The sequence below is a fragment of the Acomys minous genome, assembly GCF_964271855.1.
Source record: "Acomys minous genome assembly, chromosome: 6".
NCBI lineage: Eukaryota > Metazoa > Chordata > Mammalia > Rodentia > Muridae > Acomys > Acomys minous.
Window position 1 is genome coordinate 125,932,576 of NC_140487.1, and position 18,991 is coordinate 125,951,566.

An 18,991-nucleotide genomic window follows, 5' to 3' on the forward strand; every position below is an offset into this window, starting at 1 on the left:
TCAGTGTGTGTCTGTGTGTGAGACAGAGAAGGGGACAGGGAGAAAGGGTTCCTTGGTGAGTGTGCTTGTGTGTGCAAGGGGCAAGGGGAGGGCTGTTTTGAGCAAGACAGTGTGCCACATTCATCCCCCACCACCCCGAGCTTACTGAGGCAAGCCCTGCAACCCCTCTCCCAGTTTGTGTACTTACAGACTGGGCCTCAGTTTCCCCATTTATAGGTGTAGACTGGACTCTTCCAAGGGCCGATCTGGCCTAGACTCCAGCCAGGTAGCTCCATCTAAGCCAACTGCAGATCTTGGCTGCAGCCGCTGCTGCCTACAGTGTGGCTCCATCATGCAGGGGGCTCAGCTGGCCCTTCGTGGGGTCTGGCACCCACGTGTGCCCGGAGAGTGGAGCCCTGGGGAATGGCCTGTTAGACCAGGCTGCAGCCATGATTCCTCCCCTAGCTCTATGTCCTGTCCTTCTCACCTCACCCCTGCTGGTCAGCTGCAGTTTCCTCCCAGCTCTGCAGAGGGTAGAGAGGGTAGAGAGGAGGGTTGAGGCTTTTCTCTGTCACTCGGTGGGGGCTGCTCTGGAGGGAGCATGGCCCTGCCCTAGATGGAGCAGGTTAGCCGCGCCCCTAAGGAGCCATTAGTCCATCAAGTGTGTCCACTGGGAGAGATCTGTGGAGATTCCCAGGGGAGGGCCTTCCTTAGCATGGTCCCTGAAGGATGTGCAGGAGTTAGGCAGATGGCGGTCGGAGCCCGAGGCAGAGTCAGGTTTGGAGAGCAAGAGGTGGGAGGATGGTGGGGCACGCAGGCAGGCTGTGCACCAGCACGAGTTAGGGTTAAGAGATGGCTTGGGGGCCGCAGAGCGAAGCCGCAGGGAGTGAGTCGTCTTCAGAGCTTCCTTGGCCCCTGCCCTACCCAAACCACGAGGGCTGGCCCTGACTCACAGCCCGGCCTCCTTCCCTGCAGAGCGAGGAGGATGACCGCGAGGACTCCGACTTGGACGACGCCAGCATCCATAGCTCTTCCGTGCGCTCCGAGTGCTCGGCGGCTCTGGGCAAGAAGAACAAGAGGAGGCGCAAGAAGAAGAGGGGTGGGGCTCTTGGAGGGGGCGGGGCCTTTGTCACGATGGGCGTGAGGAGGTAGGGGTGGGGGGATGGGGGCGGGGTGGTGGTGGTGGTTGGGGGAAAGGCACCCTCCCGTCCCAGCCTCTCTCAAACTTGAGCTCTCAACCACCCTCCCTCATCCTCCTTTAGTTACCCCCTCAGCTCCTACCGTGTATCCCCACCCCACCCCCTTCTCCTCTCCCTCTCTCTTTGGTTTTTTGAGACAGGGTTTCCCTACATTGTTGTAGCCGGTCTAGAGCTTGCTATGTAGACCAGGCTGGCCTTGACTTCATAGAGATGCCCCTGCCTCTGCCTCCTAAATTCTGGGATTAAAGGCGTGCGCCCCTTGCGATTCTTTCCCTATGCGTACTTCCTCCTTGTACTCCTCCCTTCCACCCATCTCTTGTCCACTTTCACACTCCACAGTCACCCCCAGTATTTGTTTACTTCCTGGCCTATCTTCTCATCCGCTTGAAACAATTTGAACACCTATCATGTGCCAATCTGGCCTGGGGTAGTGGAAATTAGTCGCGTATGGCAGGGCCTCCATCATCGCCCCTCCCCCCTTCCCCGCCCCATTCCAGTGGATGATGGCGACGGCTACGAGACAGACCACCAGGACTACTGTGAGGTGTGCCAGCAGGGCGGGGAGATCATTCTGTGTGACACCTGCCCGCGGGCCTACCACCTGGTCTGCCTGGACCCGGAGCTGGAGAAGGCTCCAGAGGGCAAGTGGAGCTGCCCACACTGTGTAAGCTGTGGCTGAGGTCCGGACTTGGGGTTGGTGCGTCATCACCTGGGCGACCCCGGCCCGAGCTGCATCCAGCTGGACTCCTCCCTACAGGAGAAGGAGGGGATCCAGTGGGAGCCGAAGGACGATGACGAGGAAGAGGAGGAGGGCGGCTGCGAGGAGGAGGAGGATGACCACATGGAGTTCTGCCGCGTGTGCAAGGACGGCGGCGAGCTCCTGTGCTGCGACGCCTGTCCTTCCTCCTACCACTTGCACTGCCTCAACCCACCGCTGCCGGAGATCCCGAACGGTGAATGGCTCTGCCCGCGCTGTACAGTGAGTGTTATACCTCCTGCCCTGCCCTGCCCCGTCCCGCCCACCGACGCCCCACCCACCCGGCCCCAAGCCCGCTCTTGCTGGCCCAGGCCACGCCCCCAGCAAACACATCCACAGAGACCACGCCCACCGCCTCACCCTGCCTGCCCTCTCCTGAATCCCCTTTAGGACTGTTTATTGAGAATTTATTCTGAGCTAAGAACCTCATGTACGCCGCATTCCTACTTGGAACTGAACTCAGGAGGCCTCACGTTGAACTATAACTCCATCCCTTAATGGACATTCAAAAGTTATTTTGGGGCTGCTTGGGGTGGGAACTCAGGGCCTATACCGTGCTCTTACCAGTGGGCTACCCTGAAATTCATCTCCAGCCAGAGTATGAGGCTCGGGAGGGCACAGTGGCTTGCCTGAGACCATACTACAACAGAAACTTCCCACTGGCATTTGAGTCCCTGAGTGATCCTGGACCTGGTGTCCCTAGGCTGGGTTAGTGACAGAGTGTGGCCCCCACAGCCCGGAGCCTCAGTTTATGGAGGGTGAGAAGGGTACTCTCCCCACGTCACCGTAGGCATCTGAATCTGAAGGCCCCATGTGTTCAGGGCTGTACTGCATCGTCGTGCTGTCTTGCGTAGGCATCTGGGCCTCTGCTGTGTGTTTGTATCATGTGTGTGCCAGTGTGTTTGTGTCCTCGTCTGTGTAGGGGACGGAGCGGTGCCTTGATGGGGTAGTGCCTACTTTTTCCTGGTTCCTCCCTGCAGAAGGTGAGGCCAGGTGGGCCCGTGGCCTGGGAAGGGAGGCTCTCGACACCCTTGGAGCCCAGGAGAATCACCTTGCCTTGCCAGCTGGCCTCTTCCTTTTTGTCCTTTGCCCTCAGAGGGCCAGCGTACGATTGCTTCGGGGTTTGTGGTGCACATCGCATGTCCACACCTGTGCTTTGACACCAATAGTCCTTCGGGGCAGAGGAAGAGAGGCCAGTTTTACGGGCAAGAAAACAGGCCGAAGGGATGTAACTTAGGTGCACAACTGGGCAGCGTCAGAGCTGAGACCTGTCCTCTCCAGAGCCGTCTCCTAAATCTGTCATCTCTCCTCAGGCCAGCTAGGGCTCAGAACTGCCCTTGTGAGGGTCATGGCCACAGCCAGCCATCTCCGGGCAGCTCAGAGCCCTGGCACAGAGGTGTGATTGCTGTATTTTATTTCTCTGCTCTGCCAGTCAGCAGCTCCCTGGAGTCCCAAGGTCCTCAGGGCCTGAGTGTGTTGGGGCTGAGGGAGATGGACTTTGTGCCCTAGATGGCTGGGATGTACGGCAGCCCTGCTGGGTGTGAAGGAAGTGGCCAGGGCCACAATGTCCCTGAGGTCAGGCAAGGCTCCCATCCTGTGCATGTTCATGGGTCAGGACATGATGTGATCCTTCTCAGGGCTCCAAGCAGGGCATGAGGCAATGTGTGGCCGCACGGGTGGGAAGTCCGTCCAGAGTCCTGAGCTTGTCCCCTTGCTCTGCTGTTCCGTGAGGAGTGGGGTTTATGTGTGTGGAGGCCTCTACCGCCCCGGGTTAGGTGCTGAGGAAAGGCACTGTCGAGTCGTCAAGTACAAGCGGCCCACTTGGACTCACAAGCTCCCTTGCTCATCTCCTGCACGCTCAGCACATGTGGGCTCCCGAGGAAAGGCGTGATGCCAGAGTCCCTGTGGCATTGTTTTGGCTTGCGGACCAGCCTGTTGTCATGGGAGTTTCAGCCTTGTGACTTAGCCCTGAACTTGGTGACCATCCTCTGTTCACAGTGTCCCCCACTGAAGGGCAAAGTTCAACGGATCCTACACTGGAGGTGGACGGAACCCCCGGCTCCCTTTATGGTGGGGCTGCCAGGACCAGAGGTGGAGCCAGGCATGCCCCCGCCCAAGCCTCTGGAGGGCATCCCTGAGAGAGAGTTCTTTGTCAAATGGGCTGGGCTCTCTTACTGGCACTGCTCCTGGGTGAAGGAGCTACAGGTGAGACGCCTGGGCCTCCTGTGAGCCTGGGAGCCTTCTGGGTGGGTGCGAATGGGCTGGCATGTGTGCTCTTCAGCGCCCCCCTCAGGCATGGGTGGGAGCTTGGAATGGCCATTGACGGTGTGTGTGTGTGTGTGTGTGTGTGTGTGTGTGTGTGTGTGTGTGTTAGGGTGGAGGGGTGTGGGTGGGTGGGTGGGGGTCTGGAGGGTAGGGTGAGGGTGGGGGGGTCGGGGCATGGGGGTGGGTGGGTGGGGTGAGGTGGGGGGTGGGCAGGTGGGGGTGGGGGTGGGGTATAGGGGCATGGGGAGTGGGGTAGGGTAGGGGGGTTGGTGTGGGTGGGTGGGGGGTGGAGGTGTGGCTTGTCCCACCTAGGATGGGGCTGGAGGCTGAAGGGCTGGGTCGGGGAGCAGGGCGGGCAGCCCATCTCCGTCTCACACCTTGGATCTGTGAACAGCTGGAGCTGTACCACACGGTGATGTACCGCAACTACCAAAGGAAGAACGACATGGATGAGCCGCCGCCCTTTGATTACGGCTCCGGCGACGAGGATGGTAAGAGCGAGAAGCGGAAGAACAAGGACCCTCTCTACGCCAAGATGGAGGAACGCTTCTACCGCTACGGCATCAAGCCCGAGTGGATGATGGTCCACCGCATCCTGAACCACAGGTGAGGGTGAGGCAGGCTTGCCTTCCAGAGCCCAAGGTGGGTGCAGCGGGACAGGGGAAGGTGTAAAGACAGCCCACTGCGGGTGATGTGGCTGTCCAGCCAGGAGCGTCATTCGCCTGTACTGGGGCACCGCCATGCTCAACATTCTCATCCTCGTAAGTCAGTCCCTGAGGCGTGGAGACGAGGGGAAATGTGGTGAGCAGTCTGTGAAACTTGCACAAGGCAGGATCCTGGTGGGGTCCCCAGGCTCCCTCCAAGTTAGGGACTGAGTTCAGCAGGATGACTCGGAGCCAAGCAGGTTCAAGAAAGCAGGATTAATGAGTGCTACACCCCAAGAGGCACATTCAAGAATATACTCAGCATTGGGCGGGCATGGCGGTGCACATCTTTAATCTCAGTTACTTGGGGTTCAGAATAGGCAGATCTCCGTGAGTTCAAGACCACCTCCATCTACCTAGCAAGATCTAGGCGAGCCTGCACCACACAGAGATCTTATCTCAAAACACACACACACAAACACACACACACACACACACCACACTCTCTCCCTCTCTCCTCCCCCATCTCTTTCTCTCCCTCTTTCCCTCTCTCTCCTCTCCCTCTCTCCTCCCTCTCTCTCCCTCTCTTTCACTCTCTCTCACCTTCTCTTTCTTCTATCTCTCTTCTCTCCCTCTCTCCCCTCTCTTCCTCTCTCTCATCAAGGGAACTGGAGAGATGGCTCAGTGATATAGAACACTAGCTGCTCTTGCAGAGGGCCTGCGTTAGGTTCTCAGCACTCATACGGAAACTCACTATCTCAAGCAATTCCAGTTCTAAGTAACCAAGAGACCCTCTTTTGGCATACGTGTGCTACACATCCACCCATCCATCCATCATCCATCTATCATCCATCCATCATCCATCCATCATCCATCCATCATCCATCTATCATCCATCATCCACCCATCATCCATCCATCATCCATCCATCATCCATCTATCATCCATCCATCATCCATCCATCATCCATCCATCATCCATCTATCATCCATCATCCACCCATCATCCATCCATCATCCATCCATCATCCACCCATTATCCATCCATCATCCATCTATCATCCATCCATCATCCATCCATCATCCACCCATCATCCATCCATCATCCATCCATCATCCACCCATCATCCACCCATCATCCATCCATCATCCATCCATCATCCACCCATCATCCATCCATCATCCATCCATCATCCATCCATCATCCATCTATCATCCATCCACCCATCATCCATCTATCATCCATCCATCATCCACCCATCCATCCATCATCCATCCATCATCCACCCATCATCCATCTATCATCCATCTATCATCCATCCATCATCCACCCATCATCCATCCATCATCCATCCATCTACCACCCATCATCCATCTATCATCCATCATCCATCATCCATCTACCCATCATCCATCCATCATCCATCCATCTACCACCCATCATCCATCCATCCATCCAACCATCATCCATCCATCATCCATCTATCATCCATCATCCACCCATCATCCATCCATCATCCATCCATCTACCACCCATCATCCATCCATCCATCCAACCATCATCCATCCATCATCCATCTATCATCCATCATCCACCCATCATCCATCCATCATCCATCCATCTACCACCCATCATCCATCTATCATCCATCATCCATCATCCATCTACCCATCATCCATCCATCATCCATCCATCTACCACCCATCATCCATCCATCCATCCAACCATCATCCATCCATCATCCATCCATCCATCATCCATCCATCTATCATCCATCCATCTACCCATCTATCCATCATCCATCCATTTACCCATCCATCCATCATCCATCCATCTACCACCCATCATCCATCCATCCATCATCCATCCATCTATCATCCATCCATCTACCCATCTATCCATCATCCATCCATTTACCCATCCATCCATCATCCATCCATCCATCCATCATCCATCTATTTACCCATCCATCCATCCATCATCCATCATCCATCCATCCATCAATCCATCCATTTATACATTCACATGTACTCATAAAATATTATTAAATTTTTATTTATTTATATGAGGTTCTATCTCCATGTACACTTGCATGCCAGAGGAGGGTATAGATGGTTGTGAGCCACCATGTGGTTGTGGGAATTGAACTCAGGACCTCTGGAAGAGCAGACAGTGCTCTTCACGTCTGAGCCACCTCTCCAGCTCCATATTTTTTGTTTTTGACCAAGGTCTTGCTAAGTAGCCTTGACTGGAGCTAACTTATACAGACTAGGATGGCCTTAAACTCACAGAGATCTGCCTTTCTCTGCCTCTTGAATTCTGGTATTAAAGGCATGCTTCAACGTGCCCAGCTCAAAAAACAAACAAATCTTTAATAAATAAAATAACATTTTCAGCAAGGTTGAGACACACATCCGAGGCTGCGGGATTGGGAACCGGACCTAGTGTGTCTTGGTCGTTTCCTGTGGCACCTCTTCACTCAAGTCTGGCATTCCCATGGAACTTATTGGTTAGGGAAGCCAGAGTGAGAAGGCCCAGCAGGAGGGCGAAGGCTGGAGGAAGAGCTTTTACACAGTGCATGGTGTGAGACTCTGCTGATTTCAGGGACTGGAGGACAGAGGTGGCAGCCAGTGGGCCCTGGGGAAGGCCCTGAGAACCTGTCATGTGGCGGCAGCTTGGAACTTTGAACTTCTGCCCTGTTCACAGCTCTGTCTTTTTTTTTTTTAAGTTATTTTTCAGACAGGGTTTCTCTGTGTGTACCCCTGGCTATCCTGGAATCACTCTGTAGACCAGGCTGGCCTCGAATTCACAGAGATCTACCTGGCTCTGCCTTCCTCAACCCTAACCCTGAGTGCTGGGATTAAAGGAGTGCGCCACCACCACCCGGCCAGCTCTGTCTCTTTACAGCTTGGGAGGGGTGGCTTTCCCACTGTGTCCCTGACTGCAGGTCCTGCCCGACAGTTGCTCTGAGGGTAGAGGTTAGGCACCTCTGTGGCCATGGGCATCTGAGCTGGGTCTTTATGTAACAGGGGTTTGCTGAAGCCTTGCCGAAGTGGTTTTGGTGGGGGGACAGGAAAGATGTGTTCCTACAGTCCCTTATTGACTGTGACACACCAGGCACACTCCCAGACTCTAGACGGTACCTAAGCTGCACCTTGGATTGACTGCCTCTCCCCGCCCCCATTTTTTTTTATTAAGATGCATGCTAGAGCAAAAAGGTGATGTCCTCAGTACCCCAAAGCTCTGTACCCATGAAGCTTCCAGAGTGTGCACAACTACCAATTACTTTTTGAAAACAAGCCACTGGTTTCCATGGTGACTGGGAATTGGCCTTGCTGTTCATGGCCCCCAGGCCACCTGCAGACACAGCTCCTCAATCCTTTGCCTTCACATTTGCCAGTGAGGGAGGGGTGCCATGGCTCCCTTGCTTTGCTGGGGCCTCCTGGCCTGGTTGCTGAGTCTACTCAGGTTGAGCAGGCGACCTTGAGGACTCTTTCAGGTTGAGCAGGCGACCTTGAGGACTCTTTCAGTGGCCACTGTGGGGCTTGTGTCCCTGGGGATCTTTAGAAGAGGGTGGCCCACATACAGGGATCACATCTTTGTTGGCTTTGTAGGGGAGGGCTCTCACCCAGGACTGATACTGCAAAATGCTTTGGATTTTTTTTTAAATGTTAGGAAGTGAAGTCTCTGAACAGGGGAGAGGTTCACGGCGCCATTTCCCGTGTTCAGACTATGTAGCCAGGTGGCCTCACCCCTGCAGCAGTGGCTGGGAAGGCCACCGGTTACTGCTTCCCAGCTCTCTGTTGGCATAGCCTCTCAGTGTCCCTGTCTCCAAGTCTCTTCCACTTTCTCCACATCTGCGTCTCTTTTTTGCAAACTGTGTGGCACTGGGCAAGCTGCTAAACGTGCCTGGAGCTCTTGCTGTGGTACCCTCCTCCTGGCTGGGCCTAGAATACTAGGAGCCCGTGGGTGTGAGTGGGCCCTGCCTGGGACCTATGCGTGCATCTCCCCATCTTCTGCCTCCTCCCATCCCCCAGCTTTGACAAGAAGGGGGATGTGCATTACTTGATCAAGTGGAAGGACCTGCCTTACGACCAGTGCACCTGGGAGATTGACGACATTGACATCCCCTATTACGACAACCTGAAGCAGGCCTACTGGGGCCACAGGTGTGCTGAGTGCTGGCAGCCCGGAGTGGGGGTAGGGGGGTGGGGTGGGGGGAGGGGGCCACAGGTGTGCTGAGTGCTGGGGGGTGGGGGCCACAGGTGTGCTGAGTGCTGGCAGCTGGGGGGGGGCATGGGGGCCACAGATGTGCTGAGTGCTGAGTGCTGGGGGTGGGGGCCACAGGTGTGCTGAGTGTTGGCAGCTGGGGATGGGGGGTGGGGTGGGGGGAGGGGGCCACAGGTGTGCTGAGTGCTGGCAGCTGGGGATGGGGGGTGGGGTGGGGGGAGGGGGCCACAGGTGTGCTGAGTGCTGGCAGCTGGGGATGGGGGTGGGGTGGGGGTGGGGGGCCACAGGTGTGCTGAGTGCTGGGGGGTGGGGGCCACAGGTGTGCTGAGTGCTGGTAGCCCGGAGTGGGGGTGGGAGGGTGGGGTGGGGGGAGGGGGCCACAGGTGTGCTGAGTGCTGGGGGGTGGGGGCCACAGGTGAGCTGAGTGCTAGCAGCTGAGGGGTGGGGGCCACAGGTGTGCTGAGTGCTGGGGGGTGGGGGCCACAGGTGTGCTGAGTGCTGGCAGCCTGGAGTGGGGGTGGGGGGGTGGGGGAAGGGGGCCACAGGTGTGCTGAGTGCTGGGGGGTGGGGGCCACAGGTGTGCTGAGTGCTAGCAGCTGGGGGGTGGGGGTGGGGGCCACAGGTGTGCTGAGTGCTGGCAGCCCGGAGTCGGGGTGGGGGGTGGGGTAGGGGTAGGGGGCCACAGGTGTACTGAGTACTAGCAGCTGGGGGGTAGGGGTGGGGGCCACAGGTGTGCTGAGTGCTGGCAGCTGGGGGGGCATGGGGGCCACAGATGTGCTGAGTGCTGGGGGGGGGCCACAGGTGTGCTGAGTGCTGGGGGTGGGGGCCACAGTGTGCTGAGTGCTGCAGAGTGGGGGCCACAGGTGTGCTGAGTGTTGGCAGCTGGGGATGTGGGGGTGGGGGCCACAGGGTGCTGACTGCTGGCAGCTGGGGATGGGGGGTGGGGGTCCCGGGGCTCCCTTCCGGCTGGAGTTCCGTTCATCTGTATCTGATACCTCTACCCAGGGAACTGATGCTGGGAGAAGATGCCAGGCTGCCCAAGAGGCTGGTCAAGAAGGGCAAGAAGCTGAAGGACGACAAACAAGAGAAGCCACCGGATGCGCCCATTGTGGATGTGAGTGGGGAGAAGGCAGGAGGAGTAGCATGGCGTTACCAGTGTCACCGCCCTGTGCTTGGCAGTAGAGGAAAGTCTTTTCTCAAGGACCAACCCCCAGGCCCTCATGCCTGGCCGCTGTCAGTGGCACTGAGGGGCGTGGGCCAGTGGGAAAAGCCTGCTGGTCTGAAAGTCAGAGGTTCGCCTGGCTCTGCCTCTGGATTTCTGGGATTAAAGACAATGCACCACCATGATGGGCCTCTTTGGGCATGTTGTAAGGAGCCCACCTTGATCTGGGGATGTAGCTCAGTTTGTAGGTTGCTTGGCTCCCACATACAGGGCCCTTGGCTTAATCCGAGTGTGCTGGTTCACGTGGCTGACCCCAGCACTCAGGAAGCACAGGCAGGAAAATCAGAAGTTCAGGGCTATCCTTGGCTACATGGATGAGTTTGAGGCTAGCCCGCGGTAGGGACACTGTCCATTGGGAGGAATTTATCGGGAAAGCGGCCTGGAGACACAGGACAAAAAGGGGGCACAGAGTGACATACTGGGTGAGTGAGGCAAGCTTTGGCAGATGTTAAGATGTAGAGCCAGGAAGGGTTTCTCGGAAGGAGAGACAGTCTAGGCGAGACCTTAAACAGAGGAAAGCAGAGAGGAGCAGGAAGGACATTCTGAGACAGACGGAGCTGTGCTTGCAAAGGCCTGCAGGGTTGACCCTGGTGGTCCACGATTCAAGCTGTGGTCTGACTATTGAACCCTCCCCTCCTCAGCCCACAGTCAAGTTCGACAAGCAGCCGTGGTACATCGACGCCACAGGAGGCACGCTGCACCCCTACCAGCTGGAGGGCCTCAACTGGTTACGCTTCTCCTGGGCCCAGGGCACCGACACCATCCTGGCTGACGAGATGGGTTTGGGCAAGACCGTGCAGACCATTGTGTTCCTCTATTCCCTGTACAAGGAGGTGGGCAGCCAGGAGGGCAAGTGGGTCTGGGTCGGAGGGTGCTGGGCAGGCGGGGGCAGCTTCCGCACCTCCGGCTCTCTCTGCAGGGCCACTCCAAGGGGCCTTATCTGGTCAGCGCGCCCCTGTCCACCATCATCAATTGGGAACGGGAGTTTGAGATGTGGGCGCCCGACTTTTACGTGGTCACCTACACGGGGGACAAGGAGAGCCGCTCTGTGATTCGCGAGAACGAGTTTTCCTTTGAGGACAATGCCATCCGGGGTGGGAAGAAAGTGTTCCGCATGAAGGTCAGTGCTGTCCTTACCCCAGCCCTGGGAAGCCCTGGCGCCGCAGAGTCTGCCTCAGTGTCCAGGTGCCTGTGCTGATATCACAAGTCCGTACTGACGTTGCGGCACGTCACCAACTGAGGCTTAGGTCCACAGAGCTGCCTTTGGCTGACCGGCTTATGGCTACATTTCTCTGTCTTGCCTCTCTCGTTCCCCTGGCATCCTTCTCCTTGGATATACCTCCTCTCATAAAGACGATGATGGCGCCACCCAGCCAGGCGATGGTGGCGCACGCCTTTAACCTCAGCACTTGGGAGGTAGAGGCAGGAGGATCGCTGTGAGTTTGAGGCCAGCCTGGTCTACAAAGTGATAGTCCAGGATAGTCAAGGCTACACAGAGAACCTCTGTCTTGAAAAACCAAAGCCAAGCCAAACCAAACCAAAACAAAAACCTCTCGGAGAGACGATATTTATCTCAGGAGGGCCAAGAGTTAATAAAGAGTGGGCACGGTGTCTTGGTGTCCTCGCTGTAACAAAGCTCGCCGTGCAAGCCTGAGCCTACGAGTCTCATCTTTGACCTCGTGTGTAAAAGCCAGAAATGGGCTGTGTATCTGTGATCCCAGCGCTCCTAGGACAAAATGGGAGGCAAAGACAGAATCACTGCTCAGGGGCTTGCAGGGCCCCTTCACGGCTCAGGGATGTCTGCAGAGTAGGAGAGCAGAAAGACTCCAAGCGCCAGAGGCAGTGTCCAAGCAAACAGCGTTTTCTAGATACGAAAGGGCAGAGACATAAATGATCTGACAGAGGCCGACGGCACGGCACACAGAGCCCTAGCCCGCAGGAGAGGGGGGCACGATGTCCGGGCCTCTAACCAGGGAGCCATTTGCAGCTCACAGCTGCTGCACGAGGAGAGCCAGTTTTCTTCAGTGGAGTGATACTGGGCGGACGAGCCACACCGTAGGTCAGGCCTCAGGAGTAGGAACTAGTTGGCCAAAAGACCGGATGCCACGTCTATCTGTTTGCTTTTATTTATCTGAGAAGGAAAAGAACATGAAATTGGGCGAGGTAGGGTGGTGGAGGAGGATCTGGGAGGAGTTGGAGGGTGGGAAACAATATGATTAAGACATATCGTGTATATTATTCTAATTACTCAAACAGTAAGTAAGAAGATCACTAACAAATGTAGCAGACTGCCGAGCCTGGTGTATACAGCACAGCAGGAACAAAAGATGCTTGGTTTCAACAAGCAGGGAACCGACTCTTGACGTTACCCTCTGATCCACGCACGGCACACCACGGCACACCACGGCACACCACCACCACCCACGCTCACACTCACACTGGTTGACACAGGGCCTCGTCAATTGCATACACCAGGCTAGCTGGCCTGCCTGAGGCCTCTGCCTCCCACCTCACTGGGATTACAGGCCTGTGCTACTGGGTCTGGTTTATGTAAACACCGGGGACTCACGCTTACCCACCGAGTCCGGGTTGCAGTTATACCCTTAAACGTTCTCCGCCCAAGACTAGTTGAATGCATGGATGTAAAGCATGCCGTCACAGAGGGCTGTTTGCCATCCGCAACGCCACCTTTATCTAGGGACCTGGGCATTGTCCCCGAAACGCCTGGTACCAGTGTTGTCCCCCCCGCCCCCCGCCCAGGGCGCCTCAGAATGCTTGTGTGGCTCCCACTCACACTTTCTCTGACCCCGCTGCCCCTTTCCACACTCTTGCCTCTTCCCACAGAAGGAAGTGCAGATCAAATTCCACGTGCTGCTCACCTCCTACGAGCTCATCACCATTGACCAGGCCATCCTGGGCTCCATCGAGTGGGCCTGCCTCGTGGTGGATGAGGCCCACCGGCTCAAGAACAACCAGTCCAAGGTAGGGGGCACTGGCCACGGGGCTCATGCCTCCCCGGTGCCGGCCGCTGCTCTGTGTCTCCTGACAGCCCCTCCCTTCTCCCCAAAGTTCTTTAGGGTCCTGAACAGCTACAAGATTGACTACAAGCTGCTGCTGACAGGAACCCCCCTCCAGAACAACCTGGAAGAGCTGTTCCATCTCCTCAACTTCCTGACTCCGGAGAGGTTCAAGTGCGTCCCCTGGGCCTGGCAGGAGTGATGGGTGGCAGCCCTGTGAAGGCGTGCCAGCAGTTCTAGCTCTGACAACTGCTTGGGGAACCTCAGTTTCCCCATTAGTGAAACAGGAACATGGCAGTGTTCTTGTGTGGGAAGGTCTCAGCATTCGCTGTCCCCGGAGAAATTACAGCTGCCCCCCAACAAACCATGGCTTCCCCCAGCTGTGTCTCAGAAGGCCCGGGGGCTTCTCCTGCGTTCCCACCCCTGCGCTCCCTGGCCTACGTCTGGTTCATTTCACACCACAGCGACTTAAGTGACCCACACGAGCACAGTGATGGCAAGCAGAGGCCAGAGCTGGGGTGGGGGAGGCAATGGGAGCAAACATGGCACCCTCCTTCCTAGGCCTGCTCAGAATGAAGGAGGGGGCTCGGGAGGAGGGTGTTGATGCAAGGGCAGGTTGTGGCACTCTGGACTAAGTAACCTGGAGTGCTTGCTCATCAGCCTTGGCCTCCTTTTTGTAATTGGGCTTGTCTCTGAGAAGTACTGTGTAGAATAGCTGTAAGGCTGGGGAGAGGACCCTGTGTGGCCGAGGCCTGTGACGATATGTGGGGTGATGCAGGCTTAGGCAGCTGTGACCATATGTGGGGTGATGCAGGCTTAGGCAGCCGTGACCATATGTGGGGTGATGCAGGCTTAGGCAGCCGTGACCATATGTGGGGTGATGCAGGCTTAGGCAGCTGTGACCATATGTGGAGTGATGCAGGCTTAGGCAGCCGTGACCATATGTGGGGTGATGCAGGCTTAGACAGTTGTGACGATATGTGGGGTGATGCAGGCTTAGGCAGCTGTGACCATATGTAGGGTGATGCAGGCTTAGGCAGCCGTGATCATATGTGGGGTGATGCAGGCTTAGGCAGCCGTGATCATATGTGGGGTGATGCAGGCATAGGCAGCTGTGATGATATGTGGGGTGATGCAGGCTTAGGCAGCCGTGATCATATGTGGGGAGATGCAGGCTTAGGCAGTTGTGATGATATGTGGGGTGATGCAGGCTTAGGCAGCCGTGATCATATGTGGGGTGATGCAGGCTTAGGCAGCCGTGATCATATGTGGGGTGATGCAGGCATAGGCAGCTGTGATGATATGTGGGGTGATGCAGGCTTAGGCAGCCGTGATCATATGTGGGGAGATGCAGGCTTAGGCAGTTGTGATGATATGTGGGGTGATGCAGGCTTAGGCAGCCGTGATCATATGTGGGGTGATGCAGGCATAGGCAGCTGTGACGATATGTGGGGTGATGCAGGCTTAGGCAGCCGTGATCATATGTGGGGTGATGCAGGCTTAGGCAGTTGTGACGATATGTGGAGTGATGCAGGCTTAGGCAGTTGTGACGATATGTGGAGTGATGCAGGCTTAGGCAGTTGTGATGATATGTGGGGTGATGCAGGCTTAGGCAGCTGTGACCATATGTAGGGTGATACAGGCTTAGGCAGTTGTGACGATATGTGGGGTGATGCAGGCTTAGGCAGCTGTGACCATATGTGGGGTGATGCGGGCTTAGGCAGCTGTGATCATGTGTTGGGTGATGCAGGCATAGGCAGCTGTGACGAAATGTGGGGTGATGCAGGCTTAGGCAGCTGTGATGATATGTAGGGTGATGCAGGCTTAGGCAGCTGTGATCATGCGTTGGGTGATGCAGGCATAGGCAGCTGTGACGAAATGTGGGGTGATGCAGGTTTAGTTGGAGCCCAAGTGGCTACTCAGCAGTGCCAAGGCTGTCTGGACCGCCAGCCATTGGCCCGTGCTGGCTGGGGGCCCTATGTTCCCTCTTCCACTCTGGTCCTGCTTTCCTCTGCAGAGGGCCGTAGTCTGCTTCTGGCTCTTATCCCGGCTCTTTGTTGCAGCAATCTGGAAGGCTTCCTGGAGGAGTTTGCCGACATCTCCAAGGAAGATCAGATCAAAAAGCTGCATGACCTGCTGGGGCCGCACATGCTCCGGCGGCTCAAGGCTGACGTGTTCAAGAACATGCCGGCTAAGACGGAGCTCATTGTCCGCGTGGAGCTGAGCCAGATGCAGAAGTGAGTGGCGGAGGTTCAGCTCTGTCCTGCAGCGACTGGCCCATCTCACGGGCTTGTGTCCTCAGCCACCCCTTCCCGCAGCCCCCTCTGACTTTCCTAGCCACTTCTGTGGACTGCAGGTTGCCCAAGTTCTAGCAATGTCTCCCATTGACTTTTTGGCTTCCTGTGCCACTCTGTACACGGTGCCTGGGGACACCACCGGCCTTTCTGAAGGTGGAGCCCGCCCCTCAGGAGTCTGGTGGGGTCTGGGGCCTCCAGCCAACTTCGCCCCGTGCCCTATTGCAGGAAGTACTACAAGTTCATCCTCACGAGGAATTTCGAGGCGCTCAACTCCAAGGGGGGCGGCAACCAGGTGTCTCTGCTCAACATCATGATGGACCTGAAGAAGTGCTGCAACCACCCGTACCTCTTCCCCGTGGCTGCTGTGGTGGGTTCCCTGTGGTCAGGGTAGATCCCCATGGCTGCCGTGGTGGGTTCCCTGTGGCCATCGTGGCAGGTCACTGTGTTTGCTGTGTCCTGCTCCCTGTGGCCATCATGGCAGGTCCCCATGGCTGCCGTGGTAGGTTCCCTATAGCCACTGTGGCAGGTTCCTGTGGCTGCCGTGGTGGGTTCCCTGTGGCCATCGTGGCAGGTCCCCGTGGTCACTGTGTCAGGTTCTCTAAGGCCATCATGGCAGGTCCCTGGTCATGCTTTGGTAGATTTCCTGCTTTAGAAGGTTGCCTGTGACCATCATGGCTGGTCTCTAATGAGTGCTATGGTGAAGTTTTCTGTGGTCAGGGCAGATGCCTGTGGCTGCTGTGGTGTGTTCCCTGTGGTCAGGGCAGATCCCTGTGGCTGCTGTGGTGTGTTCCCTGTGGTCAGGGCAGATCCCAGTGGCTGCTGTGATGGGTTCCCTGTGGTCAGGGCAGATCCCTGGGGCTGCCTTGGTGGGTTCTCTGTGGTCAGGGTAGATCCCCGTGGCTGCCGTGGTCGGTTTCTTGTGGTCTCTATGGAAGGTGCCCACGGCTAGTGCCTTGCCTCCAGTCCTCCATTCCTTCCTGTGCATGAGTGTTAAATGTGGCATGTGTCTCCACTCTGTCCCCTTGGAAGCTGCATTTGTTCCCACCCCTCCCAGTATCCCCAGAGTCCTCCCAGGCTCAGCACTGGGCCCCCAACTTTCCTCTTCCCGCACAGCTGGGCATGCTGCCTGTGCTGGGGTGACCTTACTTCAGGTCACTGGAGGTCCTTTTTGTGACTGGGTGTGGCTCAGGAATCTTCTGGGATCTGTCCTGAGATTGACTTACCTTTCTGGAGCCAAAGGGCTGGCACTGTTGGATGCACCTTTCAGGGACCACAGTGACCAATCGAGGATCCGTGGGAAGGTCCAGGGGTTTCATTTCAGAGCCAGGCAGAGAATGAGGCTGGTGGGCCTGCACCACGCTTAAGTGTGTGCCTGGAGCCAGACTCTGAGCTACCTACCCTGTTGAGGCCGTTTGGGTTTGCGCAGACGGGCAGGTGCCCACGGCGAGACACTTGTCCATCGCTACATTCTCTTTGGTGCCAAGCACCAGGGAGAGTCCACCACGGCTCCGTTCTGCCCACAGGAGGCGCCCGTATTGCCCAATGGCTCCTACGATGGCAGCTCCCTGGTCAAGTCGTCAGGCAAGCTCATGTTGCTGCAGAAGATGCTTAAGAAGCTACGGGATGAAGGACATCGGGTGCTGATCTTCTCCCAGGTGGGACACCTCACCGCTGCAGTCAGCCTGCCTGTGGGCCCCTGGCATGACGTGGCCTCTTGGAGACAGGGTCTGGTTGCTATAGAGACCAGCATATTCCCCATGTCATTGCCCCTGCCCCTCTGGGCCATGTGTCCAGGCTGGTATGATAGGCCTTTCCTCTGTTCGGCCTCCTCTCGCCCCTGTGGCCTGGCTTGTTAAGGCAGTGTCCTCAAGTTGGTCTGGGAGGACCCTACAATGGGGGCAGCTTCAGGAACCCCACTGTAGCTTGCTCCCCAGGGTCCACTGGTGCTTTCTTTCTCTGGCATGCAGGTGCTGCGCCACCCAGCTTCCACGGCCTGCTGTCTCTTCCTCTGTCTTTGGTTTGGCTTGTCATGTTTCAGTCTCTTTATTAGGTTTCTGGGCACAGACAGGAATGTACAGTCACTCCCCTCAGACTGCCCAGTCTGGAGCGGCAGAATGTGACTCATGAAATACTAGCCCAAGTTGGTGGTCAGGTCTGTGTTGGAGGCCACAGTGATGAGGATCCCAGGGTTAAATACACTTGCCTGGGGTGGGACCGAGTGAGGCAATGTGAGTTTGGGTTTAGCCTTTCTGTGCAAAAAGTTGAGTAGAAAGGATTGCTGGTGCCTGCTGCTCTGGTGGCAAACCGAGCTGGGCAGTGGCTGCAGAGTCCGGGGAGGCAGGCCAGGCCGGCGACTATGGCTGGACTAGGTGGACTAGCTGGTAGGTTGCATCTCGTTTCCTCTGCTAAGTCAGGGTGAAGGCCCCAGGAGCCCCAAAAGTGAAAACTGTAATGTGATAAAAGCATACCAGAGGAGACATGACAGGGACACGCCCTTTACTCAGGACCCCAAACTCTTCAGGAATGCAGATAGTGCAGTTGTTTTAAAAAAGATTTTGACTTATTACTTATACAGTGTTCTGCCTGCATGTAGGCCAGAAGAGGGCACTAGATCTCATATAGATAGTTATGAGCCACCATGCAGCTGCTGGGAATTGAACTCAGGACCTTTGGAAGAACAGCCAGTGCTCTTAACCTCTGAGCTATCTCTCCAGCCCCCAAGAACTCATATAGTGAGACATCCCATAAAGCAATAATTAGAACTCAGACGAAGAGAGAATAGAGCATCCTGGAAAAACTGTAAGCATTTTTGGGTCTTTAAAAATTATGGAGTGAGCTGGGCGTGGTGGCGCACGCCTTTAACCCCAGCACTCGGGAGGCAGAGGCAGGCGGATCGCTGTGAGTTCGAGGCCAGCCTGGACTACAAAGCGAGTCTAGGGCAGCCAAGACTACATAGAGAAACCCTGTCTCGAAAAAACAAACAAACAAACAAACAAAAATTATGGAGTGAATCCCAGCACTCCGGAGGCAGAGGCAGGAGGATCACTGTGAGTTCGAGGCCAGCCTGGTCTACGAAGTGACTCCAGGACAGCCAAGGCAACACAGAGAAACCCTGTCTCAAAAACAACAACAAAAAATTATGGAGTGACTGTCACCCATAAAGGAAGAAATTTAATACAGACAGGAAGGGACAGAGTAAGAACCAGCAGATCAGAACTTAGAGGGGCTGGAGAGATGGCTGAGCAGTGGAGGGCACCCACCTCTTTCGCAGAGAACTGGGGTTTGGTTACCAGCACCCATAACACGCAGCATGTGACTTCTCAAAAGACCACTTCCAGTGTGTCAGACACCCCCTTCTGGTCTCCGCAGGCACCTGTATGC

General features: G+C 56.3%; 1 protein-coding gene across 5 annotated transcripts in view; it reads left to right on the plus strand.

The window, feature by feature from the left end:
• Positions 1–18,991, plus strand: part of CHD5 (chromodomain helicase DNA binding protein 5) — a 60,637-nt gene that overhangs the window by 23,276 nt on the left and 18,370 nt on the right. For 4 of the 5 annotated variants that reach the window (XM_084786853.1, XM_084786855.1, XM_084786857.1 and 1 more), the window contains exons 7-20: positions 955–1,078; positions 1,676–1,842; positions 1,936–2,157; positions 3,934–4,140; positions 4,595–4,806; positions 8,882–9,013; positions 10,080–10,188; positions 10,938–11,129; positions 11,216–11,416; positions 13,141–13,278; positions 13,366–13,487; positions 15,377–15,550; positions 15,836–15,977; positions 17,134–17,265. In XM_084786853.1, the coding sequence (XP_084642979.1) occupies positions 955–1,078; positions 1,676–1,842; positions 1,936–2,157; positions 3,934–4,140; positions 4,595–4,806; positions 8,882–9,013; positions 10,080–10,188; positions 10,938–11,129; positions 11,216–11,416; positions 13,141–13,278; positions 13,366–13,487; positions 15,377–15,550; positions 15,836–15,977; positions 17,134–17,265 (2,274 nt within the window). The remainder of the gene's footprint in view (positions 1–954; positions 1,079–1,675; positions 1,843–1,935; positions 2,158–3,933; positions 4,141–4,594; positions 4,807–8,881; positions 9,014–10,079; positions 10,189–10,937; positions 11,130–11,215; positions 11,417–13,140; positions 13,279–13,365; positions 13,488–15,376; positions 15,551–15,835; positions 15,978–17,133; positions 17,266–18,991) is intronic. The other variant, XM_084786854.1, reaches the window with a different exon arrangement.